Below are 16,574 nucleotides of genomic sequence, written 5' to 3'. Positions count from 1 at the left end.
GGCTGGCCTTGAACTCACAGAGATCCACCTGCCTCTACCTCCCAACTGCTGGGATTAAAGGTGTGTGCCACTAGGGTGATTTTGAGTACCTTTGTTTTCTTTTCCTGTAGAAGTCCAAAGCTATTCTGAGCATGCCTGCCAGCTTCCACGGGGGCTTGTGTTTTCTTTCTCCCCTTGGCACATTTTATTTCCGGTTATCTTTACTCCCTGATGCAGCTAGGCAGGGAACCTGCCTCTTTCTAAGTCACATTTTGAGTCTCTAAAATATCAAGGCTGGTATGTATATCTGGACGATTTTGGCTAAGGCAGCAGTGATGCCACAGTAAAGCACACAAGCTAGATTCATACCTGCCTGTTAGAGTGGGAATCGTTTCCTCAAACACTCTGTATCTAATACCACTTGCAATGAGGCATAGATGTTTTCCACAGTATACTGAAAGATGGACAGTGCTTGGGCTTGGATTATGCTTTTAGGCATGGTTTTTCCTTTTATAGCAGAGGATCTTTAAACTTAAAGTAAACTAATGTTTGCCCCACAGTTGAAAAAAAAAAACCAACAACCCAGTTTTAAAAGCTAAGAAACTTTATAGGGGTGGGGATTTTGTATAAGTGGCATAAAGATGTGCTTACTCAATGATCCTTCTGACCCTTAGAAAAGGATTCTTTTCTAGTCCTTTAACGTGTAAGACCATAACAGCCTCACACACACCTCCTAATGGAATCAGTTAATGCCAGTGCCACCAGCATGGTTGCTCTCGTGTGGGCAACTGCTCTAGTTGGCGGCGTAAACCTGATGTGGGATGTCTTTCTGTACACTGTGAATATGTGTTGCTGTGATTGGTAAGTAGAGAAGCTGCTCTGGCCTGTGGCTAGTCAGGTTATAGCTAGGCAGGAAATCCAAGAGAGAGACAGGAGGAAGAAAGGAGAGGAGAGGGAGATGCCAGCCGCTGCCAAAGGAGCAGCAAGATGCCAGCAGATCGATAATGCCACTGCCACATGGCACGTTATGGATTAATAGAAAAGGGTTAAGCTATAATAGCTAGCTAGCAAGATGCCTGCCATAGTCCATTCAGTTGATAATTAATATTAAGCCTCCTAGTGATTATTTTATAAGTGGCCGAGGACCGCGGAGAAATCTTCCAGCTACATAAACCTGCCTAAAAAAATGAGGCAGACTAAAGTCTCATGCAGTAGGCCAACTTTATTCGGAGCATCAGACAGTTTGTACTCTGAGGGTTAAGAAGAGTCACATGAGTAAGGTGTACAATCACAAGGATAAGCCACCCGTGCCAAAAACGTTTTCCTGTAGGGGCACATGACTAACAACAGCTGAACTTTTTCCTATCCACTACATCCGCGAGGGGCACGAAACCCCATTCAAAGAGCAATTCTGTGTTTTTGAAGAAACTGAGGTCACAAGACTCTCGTTTTCTCACAAGCACTCAGAATTCCCCTCACACGACTCCATTCTTGGACTGGGTTCTGACAGTAGACCTCTTTCTTTAAAACGACTTGAGCTGCGTGTGGCTCTGGGGTGGCTTCTGTCCAGTCACACCCTCACTTCCAGGTGGACAGGATTTTGCATCCGTAGCACTTACGAGTCCTCCGATGTGTGGCTTCCAGTCTTGGACTTCCCAGTCCTCTTCTTGCTAAAGGACTAGTGTCTACCATGTTACTGCCCAGTGCTGCCTTATTCCACGTCCCAGCAGCGGCTGACCTAGACGTTCTCTCTGCTGCTGACCGTGAAATCCGTTACTTATGCCATCCTACCTGACTGTTCCTCTGTATGCTTTCACACTCCTCTCAGATTTCCTCAGATGTCTTCTCTCCCAGTTGACATACTCTTCAAGGTTACCTCTTCTGTCCATGACTTTAACATTCCATAGAATGCCAGAGTCTATAACTCACCTGCGTTTGAGCAAAGCTTAGACACTAGTAATAAGAAGCATCACAATTGTACGCCCCAAAAAGGAAGAAAAGAGCAATGCCAAATAAATAACATAGTGATATGCAGTCTCATTAATCAATAGATGGATTTCATTTCAAAAATGCCAAACTTGTAAATGCACAACCCAAAATCCCGGGTGTAATTTCCTTAGCATATATTTAATGCCATTTCTAGAGTATGAGTCCCTGTGTGTCATAAGTAGTCTTCTCAGGAGCCAGCCAAAAAGGTGCAATAACTTTGTCCAAGAAATGAATAGTTTTCCAAGTCTCGTCTTCAGCTATGAGAAGCGTTACTGCTGTGTAGATGAAATAGACTTGGGATAGCTGAACAATGAGGAAGGCTATTAAACTAGTCAGTGTGCAGGATGGTGCCAGGATTGGGGCATTTATTCCATTGAAGATTGTTCAGCTACCTTAGCATGCACTGTGAAGTGGCCCCCCGAACATTGCTCTGTCTTTACACGCTTTGTCCAATAGTGGAATTGTCACATTCATTACCCATTTCTTGTATTGTTGCACACACTGGCAGATCGTTTGGGTATTTTTCTCTCATTTATTTTTTTCCTCCATTTATTTTTTTCTTCTGTAGCTTCGAAATTGCTTTTGACAGCTCAGGGACCTGTGAGAATGATTGCCAAACTTTGAAATTTAATTTTCCTGCAGCAGCATCCAAAGTTAACAAAAAGTCACGGGAATGATTCCATCAAGCCTTCCCTTCTGCCAGCATCTCTGCACCTCACGGTGTTCTCCTGGGCTTTCTAAAAATTACTTTTAAGTGGTTATAGTCTCTTTCATTTCTGTGGGGAGAATATTCCATACTGAATATTTCTACCTTAAAAACTGGAGAGATGGCTCAGAGGTTAAGAGCACTGGCTGCTCTTCCAGAGGTCCTGAGTTCAATTCCCAGCAACCACATGGTGGCTCACAACCATCTGTAATGAGATCTGGCGCCCTCTTCTGGTATGTAGACATATATGCTAGAACACTGTAAACATAATAAATAAATCTTTTATGTTACCTTATGTGCAGTATATTAGAATAAAGTTCAGTTTCACTAGTCCTAAGGGCAGAAAAAAATTATTTGTATTTCATTTTTATATATTGTTAATTAGTATACTAAGCCTAGCTAATTTAGCTACATACCTTTAAACAGCCAAATGATTTTCCCCCAAAGAAATGCTATAAAAATATATCTTTTTAGTTTTCTCCTTCAGTAGATGTTTCATAATATCTTTCTTAAAGTTCGTTCAAAATAGACTTTGGTAAATAAAATTATGGGAACTGAAAAAAAAGGTGTCTTAAAATAGTCTTGGGTCAAAGAAGAGGTAAAACCTGTAATATTAGACTTAATTCAGTGTGACAAAAGGAGTTGTGTTTCATACAGCTGAGGAGATGGCACTTAAGAGTCCTTCTCAAGGACCCAACCAGTGGCTCATCGTCCCCTGCACCTCCAACGCCAGGATATCCAGCGCCCTCTTCTTGCCTGCTGAGGCACCTGCGCTTACATGCACAAACCCACACATAACTGAAAACAAAATAAACCTTAAAGTAAAAAGGAGCTGTTTCACTAAAGAAGTCATTGTGTTTCAGTTTCACACACCCAGTACACGTTGTCTTGGCTTCTCTGGTCTCTCATGTGAGAGTCCTACTGCAATAACCTTGAAATTGCTCTGCAATACACACACACACATACACACACATACACACACACACACACATTTGATAAAAAGCATTTCTACACACCCAACAATTGGAGGAAATTCCATTCATTAGAATCATTAGAAAGATTTTCCAGCAAATCACAGCAGATCTCAATCTTTAGCGTTTATGGACCTTTCTCTGATACGTTTTCCTCTCATATGTATTTTTGTATTACCTAATATAGTAGCTTATGTGAAAGCAAACATTCATATGCCATGTCTGCAACTTTACAAACACATGGAAAAGCATGCTGTTTTCTTTTCTATAGAACATCACTCATTCATACAGTCATTATGTAAATGCAGAGCTTTAATGCATATATGTGCTGACTTAAATTCAAAATTTTGTATAACTATAATGAAATAAAAACACTGGCCTATTTAACACTCAAGGAAAGAATACAGCCTGTTAATGTTTTGTGGCACATTTGGAGTCATATTTTCATAACTGGTATTTTATTATTTGAGGTACATTATCATAGTCTGCCACTGAATTAAGGGGCATATTTTGATTTGATTATTGGAGATATTCTCAGATGTAAGTTTTAGAGTTAAATATAAGGTTGCTGAATATTTTGTGATTGGATCTTTTGATTTTCCTCAAACTTCTCTAGGTTGAAAATGTCCGCTTGGTCGATCGAATGTCCTGTAAGAAGGCAGCGCTGGGGACTTTGTATTTGACGGCGACTCACGTCATATTCGTGGAAAATGCACCCGACACAAGGAAAGAAACCTGGGTATGCTGTCCGTATTTTTGACCTTACCTGTTTTTTGATTTGTTTCAGGATAGGGAACATGGACTATTTGGGGCATTTTGGAGATGATTTTGGGGGTGTGTTGGAAAAAGGATGTCCTTCTGAAATCATAGTCATATCCACCTGATGCACTGACATATTTTAAACATTGATTATTTAGACATCATCAAAGATAGGCCTAGCGGTGGCCTGAAGCTGCAGGAACTTCATGTCATCGCCATGGAGAAGAGACTCCGTCACATCAGTTGTAGCATGTCTATAGTGCCTGACTTACTGTAAATTTATATTTGTAAATTAATATTTGCAGGATGTTTTCTAAATATTTGGTATTATTTAAAGTTTCATACATTCACTACAATGTGTATTGATCATACGCTCCCTCCACTCCCCCTAGTACCCCCATCCTGTCTCCCTGTCAACTTCATTTCCTCTTTTTATTGTTGTTAGTAATGCCTCAGTCCAGTTAGGACTGTCCATAGAAACATGGTTATATTGTTAACCACTGGGGCCATGTCCCAAGAAGAGAGTGACTTTCCCTTTCTCAACAGCTATCAATTGTCAGTAGTTCCTCCAATAAGGGTAGGACCTCAGGGGCCCCTCTCCCATGCAAGATCTTATAAATTATTTGTTCTATTGTTTTATTATATTGACTTTACTTTTCTGATAATTTCAAAAAGAAAAGGAAAGCTGGAGACTAGTCTCATCATCAGGTATATTTGTGCTTGATCATCAAAGCATTAGACATTTCTGACAGTATATACCAATAAAAACATGACTTTATCGCCCACAGCCAAAATGTTGCCTTGTAGATTCCATTCCCATACTCCATGGACAGGGCTACAGTTAGCAGAAGAAGGTAGCCGGTACCACACAGCGGACAAGGAGTTCATGGAGACCTGCCCTTAAGGACAGATCATAGATCTCCTCAAAAGCCAGGGAGTCACAGTCCAGAATGGTTTATTTTCTTACCAGTTTGTTTTCTTAATGGAATGATGATTGCAGAGGCTATAGATGAGGTAAGGAAGGAAGGAAGGAATGGGGAGTTACTGACCAAAGGATACAAAGTTTCAGGTAGATAGGAGGACAGGGTTTTGAGGTTGATTGTATTGTATACCAGGGTTTATAGTAAATCACAGTGTATTATATATTTCAAAATCTCTTGAGTAAATTTCAAATTATTACCACAAAAATCATAGTTCAGGAAGTTGATATATGTATATTAGTTTTCTTGATTTAATCATTCCACGTTGTGTACATATTTTAGAATAGCACACTCTACTATGATCTGCCCACTGAAAATAAGAAACAATGAGAAAGCAAAGTATTTTCTTTTGCAGACTGCCTGACCACCCACAGCTCAGAGAACAAGTGTCCACTGAAGCTGAGCATCCCGTGTGGAATTAAGGAGCATGGTGGCACTTCCCAGTGGAGCCATCTCTAACTTTTGTGGATTGCCAAAGTTTTGCTTACTAACTTCCCATGACCTTATTTAATTTTAGCTGTTAAATGCATTCAGCTTTCAACTACCAAAATGTTCCCTACCTGGAGCTGTGCGGATTGAGATGCTGAAGATTACTCTTCAAAGTAAGAAGTGTGGATATCAGGCAGTTTGGAGCTGAAAGCGAAAGCTAAAGGATTTGCACAGCTTGTTCTTACTTGGAGTCTCTTGGGTTCTTGTAAGCAGAGCGCAGGTGTGGAGCGAGGCAGGTTTTGAGGAGTGTTTCTTGTCTGTGTGGCTCAGGGACCCGTTTGTCCTTGTCCTTTTGTTTCTTCCTCATGCTTACCATGCTCCTATTAACTTTTGGTCTAGATTCTTCACAGTCAGATCTCCACCATAGAAAAGCAGGCGACGACAGCTACTGGCTGTCCTCTGCTTATTCGCTGCAAGAACTTTCAGATTGTCCAGCTTGTCATACCGCAGGAGAGAGACTGCCATGACGTGTACATCTCCCTGATACGCCTTGCACGGCCAGGTAGGCAGAGGAACTCGGCATCTGATAGGTGACTTCTGAAGAAAGGCACAAATCATGGTGAAGCATCTGTACTGTGCTTAGTAATAGCAGTGTTTTAGAACTCGCATGCTAGCGTGGCCCTAATGATCACCTGGTGCATCAGCCTTGTCTTTTGAGGCCTCCCCTGAGTTATTTACGAGCTAGGCCTCTTTTGATAACCTTCATATTCTCGTTTTCTAGATTGTGGTGATAATGTGTTTTTCTTTCAGTCTGAAGTCACTTTAAAAATACTACACAACTTTGGGAATTGAGTCTCTTGGTATGAGGCCTAGGGCAGAAAGTGTTGAGTGGAAAACATTGTTACCTAAAACTCGAGGTGCGTTCTTCCCCACCCAGAGTGGTCTAGTTTCTTGTTTATTTTTCTTTTGTTTCTTTGAGACAGGGTCTCACTGTGTGGCCTTGACTGTCCTAAAATTTGGAGTTCTCCATGCTACAGCTTCCTCAGGGTTGGAATTTCAAGTGTGAGCTACTGTGTTGGCTGTTTTTGTTCAGACAGAGTTTTGAGAGGATATATGTTTGGTCTGATGATTAGTAACAACTACCTAGGCTTTCGTTAGCGTCAGTGACTGTTGATGGAGTACCTTTTGGTGTCCCCAACAGAACACTCCCACACATGCGGTGGGAAGAGTGTCTGAAGATGGAAAATGGGCAGTCTGTGTAACTGTCTTCTTCTAGCTCATACAGCAGCTGGGTCTTCAGATGGAGAGCTTACTGTATACCTCTAGAAAAGCGTGCTTGACTCTCTGCAAGGTTTGTGTGAGCTTGCGTAAGGGAAATATGCTTCCAGGTTTCTTGTAAAAAGATGTCATCTGGGTAGAACTTCAGTGTCACACAGAAGGCGTCAATAGGGGAAATAGGGTAAGTGCTCACAGTTCCTTTACCAAATGCATTTTGGTTCAGGATGAGAAGTTCAGGTTGAGAAAGGCATTGGGCTGGGCTCTGACTTCCCTCGTTTGTAGACAGCTGAGAGCCAGTGCTACTTCATGGAAGTGGTACCTGGGAGTTGTCACAATCTGGTCATTTTGGCTTTGCTTTCTTCTTTCAAAGGCAGCGTTAAGAATAACTGCAGAGTAAGCCAGAGAATCAGTTGAACTTTCTGGAGGTGCTCTATAATTGGAAAAGCGGTTCTGGGAAGATGGAGACTAGGCCGCATGCAGCAGAGCTTGCAAGAGGAGTTTGTGCCAGCAATTTCTGAGTCACTGATTAATGGATGTGCAGGGTAATAAATGTGCTCTGATCGGATTAATGGGACTTAGGAGCAGCTAGAGAACTGGGAAGGGCTAGATAGAGCTGGAAGGCAGCTCTAAGTGTGGGAACCGACGTAGTGGGAGCAGGAAGTGCTGAGACTTATTATGTGAGGGTCCCTCTGCTTCTAAAAACACATGCTTTTTCTTCAAAGGTGGCATTTTGTCATTAGATGTTAGATGGAGCCAAAGACCTGATTGGCTGCCTTCTCCATAAAAGAAAACATTAGTAATTAATTGAATTAAAACTATCACTTGATTGGATTTAAAATGTTTCTAGCATTTTGAAACACTGGCATCAGAAATGTCAAGTTATATAACACACAGTGTTTTAATAAGTGTGGGAAGATGGGACAGAGCCCAGGCAGTTCCAGAGCATGCTGCTGAATGCAGTGCTGTTACTGGCTGTAGTCTCAGAGACAGGACTCGAGTCAGGAAGAGGAGACCGGTAGAGGGGTTCATATACAAAGCAGCAGCTCTCTCCTGGGGGCAGGCATGGTTCCTCACAGATCATCTGGACACAGCTGACAAAATATATCATTATTCCTCCTATAGGCATGTCAGTAAGGAGGAGAGGTAGAGAATGGGGGAGGAAAGAGAGAAGGGGAGGGAGAGAGTTGGGGGTGAAGGGCACAGTGCATGGTCCCGCATCAGCTCAGTGGTTATTCTGGTCATCAGCATGGATCACGTATTTCATCTCTTGTGGATATGGCTAATTGCAGAGTGCTACAGAAGACTTTCTTTTTTCTTTTCTTTTTCTAGAAAAAAATGTTTGGAAGTTTATTTAATTCATGAAGGAGGTATTTTCAAAGACTACTAGAAAATTGGAAGAGCTTTAACTGGTTTTCATTTCATATAAACAAAGATGGTTAAGCAGTTGGTCACGGATACTGAAAGATACCAGTGTAAGATAATTTAGTTTAAAGAAGGGTTGGACCCAAATGAGACAACTCGTTAATCCGGTGGGTCTGACTTACTAATCAGGACGTGAAACTCTCTGATTACAAGAAGCCTTTTTCTCAGAGGGCTCTGCTTTCCCATGGGCCTGCTCAGTCCCCCTTCTCATTTGCTCCTGCTGTTTATTTGTGTATCAGTTATCTTGCCTTCTTCAGGGTTTGTGTATCCTTCCATACTTAAATAAGTTCTTATGTTTATTTTTTACCAAATTATAGCCTTTTTAAAAAGTTCGTCTTAATTCCCAATTCTTCTGCGTATCTTCCCCCTCTTTTGGTGGTGGGAATCGGACCTAGGGCCTTACACACGCAAAGCGCTTACTGTGCCTCTGAATTACACCCACAGCTCTATACGTTTACTGTGGTTTTCAGAAATCTCAGGGTTGAGTTTTTCTCATTTGTTTAATTCGAACCTTTTATGTTGTCTAAATCATTGATACTCAGACAGATTTTCAGTGGCAGTTTATTTTTGTCTGTGTAGGTGCGTATAGTCGTGTGTTCCTTTGCACACGTGTGTTCATGTGTGAGGAGGCTGGAGGACAACTTCAAGTATTGTTCACCAAGAGCTGTCCCGCCTTGTTTTTATTATTGTTTTAATTTTAGTTTGTATTTTATGCATATGAATATTTGCCTGTATTCATGTCTGCACCACATGTATGCAGTGTTGGAGGCCAGAAGAGGGCATCAGATCACCTGGGACTGGAATTAGGAGCTGCATGTGGTGCTGGCAATGGAACTTGGGTTCTTGGGAAGGGCAGCTGGGCTTAACCATTGGGACGTCTTCCCAGAAGCTACTTTGTATTTTGAAAGAGAGTCTCGCACTGGCCTGTATCACAACAAGTAGGCTAGGCTGACAGGCAGATGAGCCCCAGAGGTCTGCCTGTCTCTTCTGCAGCGATGAGATTACCAATGTGAGCCACCATGCCTGGACGTTTGCAATGTCAGTACAGGGATTAATCTCGGGTCCTCGTGTTACAAGGCAGCTCCTTTACTGACTCTTCCGTTTCCCCACCATGGTAACTTCTTTTTTATTGACTGTAGTCCTCTGAGTCTGGTAGTCCTCTTCCATGACATTAGCTTCCACAGCCTTAACGTAGAATTGAAACTTGGACTTGTTTAAAATACACAGTAAAGATGAGGCATCCTTACTATTCTATTTCAGGGGTGCAAAATCCAGTAAGAGGCTGTGTTACCTTCTTACTGTTCTCCGATGGGCCTCCCATGACATTTATTTTGAGTTGGCTTAATTCAGTGCTGTCTAAGGCCTTCAACGCTTAACTTCTGGTCCTAAAAGCTGCATAGTTCTGCATCCTGGTGGTAGCTTGTGGCCTTCTCTTCCCTTTTGTTTTTCCTTGAATTTTCAAAGTACTTTTAACATTAAGTTAGCCTCTATTTTTACAAGTTATTCTATAAGGACATAACATCTCTCTATTTTTTTCTAAATACCCTCCTCTAATAACTTTTTCTGCTGATAACTGCACAACAAGCTACCTTCCTTCTTCCCTTATGTGTCCCTTTGAACCCACCTCTCTCTCCACACCAGCCAGGCGCCACCTTTTACATGTAGAGAAGGAGCAAAGGGAGAGTGACAGGTTCCCAGTTGAGAGTTTACACTTGGTGAAGTCGTGTTTCCTGGAGGAAGCAGGAAATCGACTACCTGACAGGAAAACGGATGGTGAGAGAAGGTTGAGCCTGGAGTGGGGTGACTCTTGCTTCCCAGGGCTGAGGAGACCCAGTGAGCAGTAGTCTAAAATAGTGAAAGTGTATGTCTCTCTGCTCGGTTTTCATTATGCTTTTGACTGAAATACCAGTCTGGCTTTCCAGAACTATTCATGCTTAATTAATTTTATGTAATATTTTAGGAATTGTCAGTTTGCTTGTCTGGGTAGAGAAACATTCGAGTCTGCCTTTGTTAAGCTAATTATATTGTCTCAGTAGGTAGTATGCAATGATGTAGTAATACGGTTTCTTTGTAACTTTCTGTGATTTAAAAAGCAACTTTTAAAATTAAAGGTGTACTTGAGATTACTGCTATAGTTCAGGAGCTTGGTTTGTTGTTGTTGTTGTTGTTTTCCATTGTTGTTGTTTTGGTTTGCTTTGCTTTTCATAGGAAGAGGTCCAGTGTGCCCTCCTAACGAGGACACCCTAGAATGAAGCCCTCCCCGCCTGTCCCTGCAGTGGAAGGTGTTTTGATGGATGTGTGGCACAGACTTGGAATGTTTATCATGTCTGTTTTAAGAAGGATGTGTCACCTGAAAGATATGGCCTTGCTTTCACAGGCCAATAATTTTCTCTGTGTTCAGGGTTAAAGATTTCCATATGATGAAAAGCTGTACAACAAAGGGAATAGTTCGTTCATGGGCTGTACGACATACATGGGGTAAAGGATTGATACCCAAACTGTATAAGGAACTTAAACTGTGGGTGAAGAAAACACATAAGCCAAGTAAGAATTACAAGGGACCTAACTAGACACTTCTAAGAAGATCTGAGTGGGTAGGAGGTGAGAAACCTGACGTCACTCATCATTAGGGAGATAAGAGCGAAAACCACATTGAGATACTGCCTCTCCTTTATGAGAGAGGCTAACATGAAAAAGAAAAGACTCTTTGAGATCAGAAAGGATATAAAGAAAAGAGAACTCTTGTGTACTGTGGGAATATAAATGAGTATAGCCATTATCGAAAATAGTGTGAACCCTCCTCAAAAAACTAAACATAGAGCTACCTACCACCTAATCCACCCAACAGACCTGAAATTGTTGCGCTGGAGAGGTGTCTCCTTCCACGTTCATTTTAGCAGTATCCACACTCGCACAGTTATCAACCTGTGTGTCCATCACCTGAGGAATGGAGAGAAAAGTGTTGAGTACACATGTGCGTAGTTACTTTTCTATTGTTCTGATAAGAGGAGTCCATTTGGGTTTACAGTTGCAAAGGGTTGAGGTCTAGAACACAAGCTGAGAAAGCAGGGAGAACAAATTAGACATGGACTGAGTCTATAAAACTATCAAGGCCCTCCCCTGTGATGTGCTTCCTCCAGCAAAGCTCCACATCCCGTGGATCCCATAACCTCCTCAAATAGCACAAGAGAAGACCGAATATTTAAGTACACGGGCCTGTGGAGACACTCCTCACTCCAGTCCTTGCAGTAACAGTGGACTACTAACGAGCCTTTGAGAAGGCAAAAATCCTATCATACTTGTGGAAGTATGGATGTAAATAGAGAACCATGTGCTAAATAAAATAAGCCAGACAAAGGAAGACATATACAGCATATTCAAGTTTAGGAGTCTAAAACAGTTGGACTCACAGAAATGGAAAAAGAATGATGGACATTCAGGAGTGGGAGTGAATGGAGAAGGAAGGGGTCATCTGAAGTCCAAAGCCCCAGTTAGGAAGAATAAGCCAGACTTTGTTTGTTGATCTGTTACACAGCATGACAAGCCTAGCTACTAATGTGTATCATACGTGTCAGCTCTGCTAAGAGACTGGATTCTAGATGTTCTCATCACAAACCTGTTTATTACTTGAAGTTCATTAGTTTGATTTAATCCTTCCATATTGTACTTCAGAAATCTTAACAGGACTTGCAAGGTGACATAGCAGTTAAAATTGTTCACTGTGCAAGCTTGATGACCAACCTCAGTTTAATCCCCAGATCCCATTTGTGGAAGGAGAGAACCAACTCCTGAAAGTTGTTCTCCGACCACCACACCTGTGCCATGGGACACATACACCTGTACACACACACACACACACACACACACACACACACACACACAATAATGATGATGTTGATGATGATGATAATATTATCTCAATATCACATTGAACCTCATAAATAATATATGCCTAGAATTTGTAAATATAGAAATTTAAAAAAATACCTGCAAACAGAATACCCCTAAACATTTCTTTAGTCCAAAAACTCTTTTGATCTTACTTCCCTGATAACTGTTAAAATTTTGCCATATTTTGTTATAAGCATTGAGGATGGGATGAACAGAACAATTATGAAATGGGAACTAGTCTGTAAGATTTACATCTGTGCTAGGGTACTTTTTAATTTCTCAGATTACACAGTGCCCAGTGTACAGTGTAGGCTGGCTTCTGAGTAAGAGGCTTATCCACAGTACATTAGCAAGATCCAGGTTTGGCCAACAACAACAAAAATAAAATGGAGGTTGCCTTGCCCTCGTAGGGGATTTTACTTAGAATTGGGCCTGAGTATTTGTTTATCATCCCTTTCTATAAAAATGTCCAAAAGAAAACATTTTATAATTTCAGTGTAAACTTAGTTTGATGTCTTCCGACTCCAGAATCTTCCTGTCCAAAGTTCTTTGGTTTTGTGCACTTTGCCCGTTTGGTATCAGCCCCATACAGAGAACCGTCGGTCACGGGATGTTTTTCTCTTCCTACCTTTAAACCCACTTGTAAACATTTAACAAAAGGAAGCTTAACTTCCATTATTACCCCCAGGGAGCTGAAGATTTCTCAAGAGATCCTTTTGGCATCTTTCAACAAATTGCTTTTGCAGTTAGCGTTATGGTAGCAGAAGTCTGAGTCATGGTACCCAGTCATGGAAAAGATGGGTCAGTATTGAACCAGCTCTTCGCAGAACAGGATCTCAGTCTTCTCTGCTGTTCCCCATTAGCTCATATGACAGAAACTGTTTTTACTGATCATGTCTGGTCTGTGTGAGTGTGTGTGTCTGTGCACCTTTCTAATCTGGTGCACAGCCAGTGTTGTGCTTTAAAGTTTAGAACGGTGACGTCAGGAGAGACTGAAGTGGACCGTAATTGGTCTGGTTGTGTCTCTTACATGTCTAATGAAAAAGATGTACTCCTTGAAAATGCCTTTTCTTTCTTCAAAATATGACCCTTGTCTTCCTTCTTTTCATGTGGGTGAGTCATCTTAACAGCAATCAAAACAACTGTAAGGCTGAGTTTTGCTTGGCCTCTTGTTGGTGGCCAGGTCCTTTATAGGACCTTCGGTCACACATAAGCACATTAAATTGCCTGCACAGAGTGCTGTCAGCAAGCTGAGCACGACATGGGAGGACCTGGGAAAACTGTGAGGATATGGGCGCACATCGGAGAGAGAAAGGAAGTTTAAGAGGATGGAAGAGGGGATGAGGGAAGAACTGAGATGGTGCCGTGGCCAGCCTGTCTTACTGTCTGGACTCCCCCTTTACCAGTGACCCTGCACGAGTGCTGTTCCTCAGCCTCCTTCCTTTGCCTCACTTTTCCCATCTTTAAGTGAGGGTCAGCATCAGTGCCTGCCAGCTGGATTGATGGGTTTCGTAGAACAGACTCTAGAATAAAACAAGGAATTCTTTAGTCTTGAACTTCCAATATGGAAGCCACAGGCCACAGTTGCCACCCTGCACTTTCAAGTGTGGCTGTCCCTGAACCAACCTGTAGGAATACAGGCTCCACCTGGAGTCCCCAAACAGAGCAAAATGTGTTTTTACTGAGATTTGTACTGTATACATGTTAAGGTAACTATATTAGCTATACTGTATTGAAATATTACTAAATTAATTTCACTGTTTCCTTTTATGTTGTAATGTGGCAGCAGGAACTTTTGTAATGGCAATATGGCTTATATGATGGACTGTGTACTTCCCTTATATGGCAAGACCAGAGCAAAAAAGCTCACATGCTAGATTTTATTGGGAAAAGGGAAGCAGTGCAGCTCTTGGGCTTGACCTCACAAGCCTGAGGGATAAAAACGTCCTGGCCAAGTTGAAGGAGAGCTTCCATGATGCATCCCTCAGTTTGGACAGGCTGCTGTACATTATGAACTGATTTTATTAATGACTCCTATAAAGATCTTAAGAGCAGCATGATTATATTATGTGTAGTTGCTAAAATACACGTTTTTTAAACGGAAACATGTAACATAATCCATAGCTTTTGTAACTATTTTGTTTCTGCTTTCTTAATATTGTGAGCATCAAACTGTGTCCCTCTTAGAACCCATTCCAGATCCAAACACAATAGATGTCTGATGAATTCCTATGTTCCTAATTGTTTTCATGCTCCATATTTTCTGTGTTTTGGAAAATATATTCACTTTTGAAGCAGTTAAAGCGAGTCTGCCCATGACGAGGGAAGGCCCTACTTTCTGCAGGGAAGGGGGCTCTTGCAGAGTCGAATCCAGATGCCCCAAGGTCTTCTTGTCATTGCTGGGAGGGGTTTGTGTGACCCTGTCCATAGCAGCAGGGTGCCCTTGTCCCCTTGCCAGGGGTGGGAGGCTGGGATGGTGAACTCCAGCCGGGACAGAATGTTTTGGGGGCAGTTTCTGGCTTTGACTTCGCTTGACTTGGCTTTACTCTCTTTTTCTCGCAGTGAAATACGAGGAGTTATACTGCTTTTCCTTCAATCCCAAGCTGGATAAGGAAGAAAGAGAACAGGGCTGGTTGCTGATTGATCTCAGTGAAGAATACAAGAGAATGGGCCTCCCTGATACCTACTGGCAGCTCAGCGATGTGAACAGAGACTACAGAGTGAGTGGCACCATCTCAGTGGGACCCAAACACTTCATCTGCATGAAGTCACAACGGCGGTTAGCGTGGGATCACGGTGATCTCCAGAGCTCTTTACAGATGAGGTCTGAGGGTCCCCAAGTCTCTCTCTTTTTTTGCTGGTTCCCTGCCCCCTCCACCACTGGGAATTGAACCCAGGTTTTTACACATGCTATACAAATGACCTGCCACTGAGCTACATCCCTGGCCCATTCTGGCTTTCTTTTCCAACTGCACCTAGAATTAGTCCCTCAAGATCATCTCTGCATACTTCTCCCCTTATGGGGTGAGCATGTGGAAACTCAGGGGGGCCCAGTGGAGACTTTGGGGCCAGCCAGTTGATGGGAATGCTGGCTGAGACCTCATTCTCCCATCACATCTTTTTATAGCACAGGGGACGATTAGTGGGGAAATCAGAGGGACTCTGATGGCAGTTTGGCACCAGCCTCTCGATGTGCTCACTGGATTTTCAATTGGTACATAAGGTCACCAAGAGGCTCCCTAGAGAGATGTGGAAAAAAAAAAAATGTGCCTATACTCAGAGGAAGGAGTGTGGAGAAAGGGAAGGAGTGCCAAGTGAATCCCTTGTTCCCTCCAGTGATGAGCTCACATATCAGTATTAGCTTCAGTATTAATTCCTAGTGCTCCAGGGAGTTAGCAAGAGAGGGGAGATAGAGGTGGGGAGGGGGCAGAGAGGAAGGGAGGGAGAGAGAGAAAGAGAGAGCAACCATGAATGATATCTTTGGTTTAACTGTTGTGTATTTGTGGGTATTGTTTGCTGAGGTTCCAGCCCAGGGTTCTGAGCATGTCTGGCAAATGCCGTACCATTGAGATATACCCCAAGCCCACTCTTCCGTCTTAACTTTCCTCCTTTTTTTTCCATAGTTACATACTTTGATAGGTAAATAGTGCCTGTGTAAATCGGCCATTCATAACGACTCTTTGAATTGCCTATTGCATTCTTGCTCTTTTATTCTAGAAGATTGTCTCAGTGTCTATTTGGAGGTACTGTTTTGCTTTTGCTTTAGGTGATTGTTATCATTTATGTAGCTGTTAAAGACATATCCCAACATGTTTCCTGATCTTAGGAACTTTTGGTTTATGTTTATTTGGTTGTTGTTGTTGTTGTTTTTGACAGTCTCAGGTAGTCCAGGCTGAACTCAGACTCACCATATAGCCAAGAATGGCCTTCAACTCCTGGTCCTCCTGCCTCTACATGTTAAGTGTTTTCATGCCTGATACATGTATGTGCTTCCATGCCTAATTTATAGAGTGCTGGAGACTGAACTCAAAACATCTGAGCTACATCCCAACTCTAATCACTAATTTTAATCATGATTTGTGCTTTTGTATATTGCTAATCTTTGTCCAGATTCGACATTGTGTAAGATCTACAATTAACATTTTTACTGATTATGATTGTTGTAGTTTG

General features: G+C 42.1%; 1 protein-coding gene across 1 annotated transcript in view; it reads left to right on the top strand.

Annotated features, from left to right (window-relative positions):
* The window catches only part of Mtmr7 (myotubularin related protein 7), an 89,953-nt gene that overhangs the window by 20,482 nt on the left and 52,897 nt on the right, over window positions 1–16,574 (top strand). Inside the window, exons 2-4 of the mRNA XM_059244589.1 lie at window positions 4,262–4,384; window positions 6,213–6,375; window positions 14,967–15,124. Of these exons, the coding sequence (XP_059100572.1) occupies window positions 4,262–4,384; window positions 6,213–6,375; window positions 14,967–15,124 (444 nt within the window). The remainder of the gene's footprint in view (window positions 1–4,261; window positions 4,385–6,212; window positions 6,376–14,966; window positions 15,125–16,574) is intronic.

The sequence above is a fragment of the Peromyscus eremicus genome, chromosome 17 (genome assembly GCF_949786415.1).
Source record: "Peromyscus eremicus chromosome 17, PerEre_H2_v1, whole genome shotgun sequence".
Taxonomy (NCBI): Eukaryota; Metazoa; Chordata; class Mammalia; order Rodentia; family Cricetidae; genus Peromyscus; species Peromyscus eremicus.
Note: the sequence above shows the minus strand (reverse complement) of the source record. Positions and strands in the feature narration are given on the sequence as shown.